The sequence below is a fragment of the Amblyraja radiata genome, unplaced genomic scaffold (genome assembly GCF_010909765.2).
Source record: "Amblyraja radiata isolate CabotCenter1 unplaced genomic scaffold, sAmbRad1.1.pri S129, whole genome shotgun sequence".
In the NCBI taxonomy this organism is placed as follows: Eukaryota; Metazoa; Chordata; class Chondrichthyes; order Rajiformes; family Rajidae; genus Amblyraja; species Amblyraja radiata.
Window position 1 is genome coordinate 105,001 of NW_022630115.1, and position 2,500 is coordinate 107,500.

The window sequence follows — 2,500 nt, forward strand, 5'->3', positions numbered from 1 at the left end:
CACTGAGCAGGTGGTCAAGGAGGGTGAAGCCCTTACCACAGGACGGGCAGGGGAAGGGACGCTCACCGCTGTGGGTACGCTGCCATAGGCTGGACATGTGGGTGAAACCCTTGCCACACTCAGTGCACACAAAGGGTCTCTCCCCGGTGTGTATCCGCTGGTGCTCCCGCAGCCCCCATGCTCTCTTGTCACAGTGGGAGCAGCTGCTCGCCGGCGTGGGTCCGCCGGTGCTGCCGCAACCCCCGCGAGCTGTCAAACTGCTCACCGCAGTACGGGCAGTTGTAGGGCGGGCCACTAGTGTGCACGTGCTGGTGAGACAGGGCATGGGAGGCCATGGCAAAGCGCTCTCCACTCACCGGGCTGGGGAAGGGACGGTCCCCGGCGTGCACCTGCTGGTGGGACTGCAGGTTGGAGGAGCATTTGAAGCCCTTGCCGCACTGGGTGCAGGTGTAGGGGCGCTCGCCGATGTGGGTGCGCTGGTGTTGCAGCAGGTTGCTGGACCTGGTGAAGCCCTTACCGCACTGGGCACATGTGTAGGGGCGCTCGCCGGTGTGGGTGCGCTGGTGCCTCAGCAGGGTGCCGGACTGGGTGAAGCCCTTGCCGCACTGGGCGCAGGTGTACGGGCGTTCGCCGGTGTGGGTGCGCTGGTGTTCCAGCAGGTTGCTGGACCGGGTGAAACCCTTACCGCACTGGGCGCATGTGTAGGGGCGCTCGCCGGTGTGGGTGCGCTTGTGCTTCAGCAGCTTGGTGGGGCTGGTGAAGCCTTTGCCGCACTGGGTGCAGGTGTAGGGGCGCTCGCCAGTGTGGGTGAGCTGGTGCAGCACCAGGTTGCTGGATTGGGTGAAGCCAATGCCGCACTGGGCACAGGTGTAGGGGCATTCGCCGGTGTGGATGCGCTGGTGCACCAGCAAGTGGCTGGAGTGGGTGAAGCCCTTGCCGCAGTCACTGCAGGTGTAGGGCCGCTCCCCCATGTGCACACGCCTGTGCTTCTTCAGCGCTGGTGCCGACTTGAAGCCTTTGCCGCAATCGGAGCAGGTGAAGGGCCCCTTACTGCTGTGCACCCGCCAGTGCACCTGCAGCACCGACAACAGGGCAAAGCTCTTGCCGCAGATGGAGCAACCATGGGGCTTCTCACCCGTGTGCACCCACCGGTGTCTCTTCAGCTCATTCGCCATCTTGAAGCTCTTGCCGCAGTCAGAGCAGGTGAAGGGCCTCTCGCCGGAGTGCACGAGGTTGTGCCGCTGCAACTGGCTATCGAAGGTGAAGCTCTTGCTGCACTCCAAGCAATCGAAGGAGCGTTCTCCCGTATGCACCCGTCGGTGGGTCTCCAGCCGGCTCGGGCTCTGCCAGGTCTTGCCACACACGTCACACTCATAGCGCTTCTCCTTGTTGTGCCCCATCATGTGGTCCTCCATCGAAGCTCAGCCCCTCGAAACTCAGCCCACACACCGAGCGGGGGCGGGGGGCTCACTGGCACCCTGGCCGTGCTCAATGTCCGCTCACGTCCCTGTCTTTCCGTCCACAGCAACGGCGCTTAAACCCTGCAGGAGGGGAACACAGAGGGTCAACAAGCTGCCAAACAGGACATTACTAGCACATATTGGGTGTGTTTATGGCAGAGGAAACCGTTAAATAATTCTGCGCGGCAGTGGCGCAGCAGTACAGTTGCTGCCTCACCGCCAGAGACCCGGGCTCGATCCTGACTATGGGTGCTGTCTGTGTGGAGTTTGTACGTCTCCCTTTGACCCGCGTGGGTTTTTATTCCGGGTGCTCCGGTTTCCTCCAACATTTCAAAGACGTTCAGGGTTGTAAATTAATCGGCCTCCACAAAATAGCTAAATTGTCCCCAATGTGCGTGGGATAGTGCTAGTGTACGGGGTGATCGCTGGTCGGCGCAGACTCCGTGGGCCGAATGACCTGTTGTTTCCGCGCTGCATCTCTAAACTAAACTAAACCAAAGAAGGGTGTTGACCCAAAACGTCACCCATTCCTTTCACCATAGATGCTGCCTGACCTGCTGAGTTACTCCAGCACTTTGTGTCTATCTTCTCCACAGATGCTGCCTGACCCGCTGAGTTATTCAAGCACATTGTCATAGAGTCATGGAGTGATACAGTGTTGGAAACAGGGCCCTTCGGCCCAACTCGTACCCACACTCCTAGATTCCTCGGCTCTACACATTACGCCAGGCTCAGAGTTCAGAGTCCTAAAGAGACCACACCTGGAGAATTGTGTGCAGTTTTGGTCCCCTACTTTGAGGAAGGACATTCTTGCTATTGAGGGAGCCCAACGTAAGTTCACCAGGTTAATTCCCGGGATGTGGGGGACTGTCATATGCTGAGAGAATGGAGCGGCTGGGCTTGTACACTCTGGAGTTTTGAAGGATGAGATGGGATCTTATTGAACCATATAGGATTGTTAAGGGTTTGGACATGCTAGAGGCAGGAAACATGTTCCCGATGTTGGGGGAGCCCAGAACCGGGGGCCACACAGTTTAAGA

At 59.2% G+C, this 2,500-nt stretch overlaps 1 protein-coding gene across 1 annotated transcript in view; it reads right to left on the reverse strand.

The window, feature by feature from the left end:
* The window catches only part of LOC116969227 (zinc finger protein 154-like), a 6,756-nt gene that overhangs the window by 3,287 nt on the left and 969 nt on the right, over positions 1-2,500 (reverse strand). The window contains exons 2-3 of the mRNA XM_033016126.1: positions 899-1,541; positions 554-730 (exon numbers count right to left, since the gene is read on the reverse strand). Coding sequence (XP_032872017.1) covers positions 554-730; positions 899-1,415 — 694 coding nt within the window. The 5' untranslated portion in view covers positions 1,416-1,541. The remainder of the gene's footprint in view (positions 1-553; positions 731-898; positions 1,542-2,500) is intronic.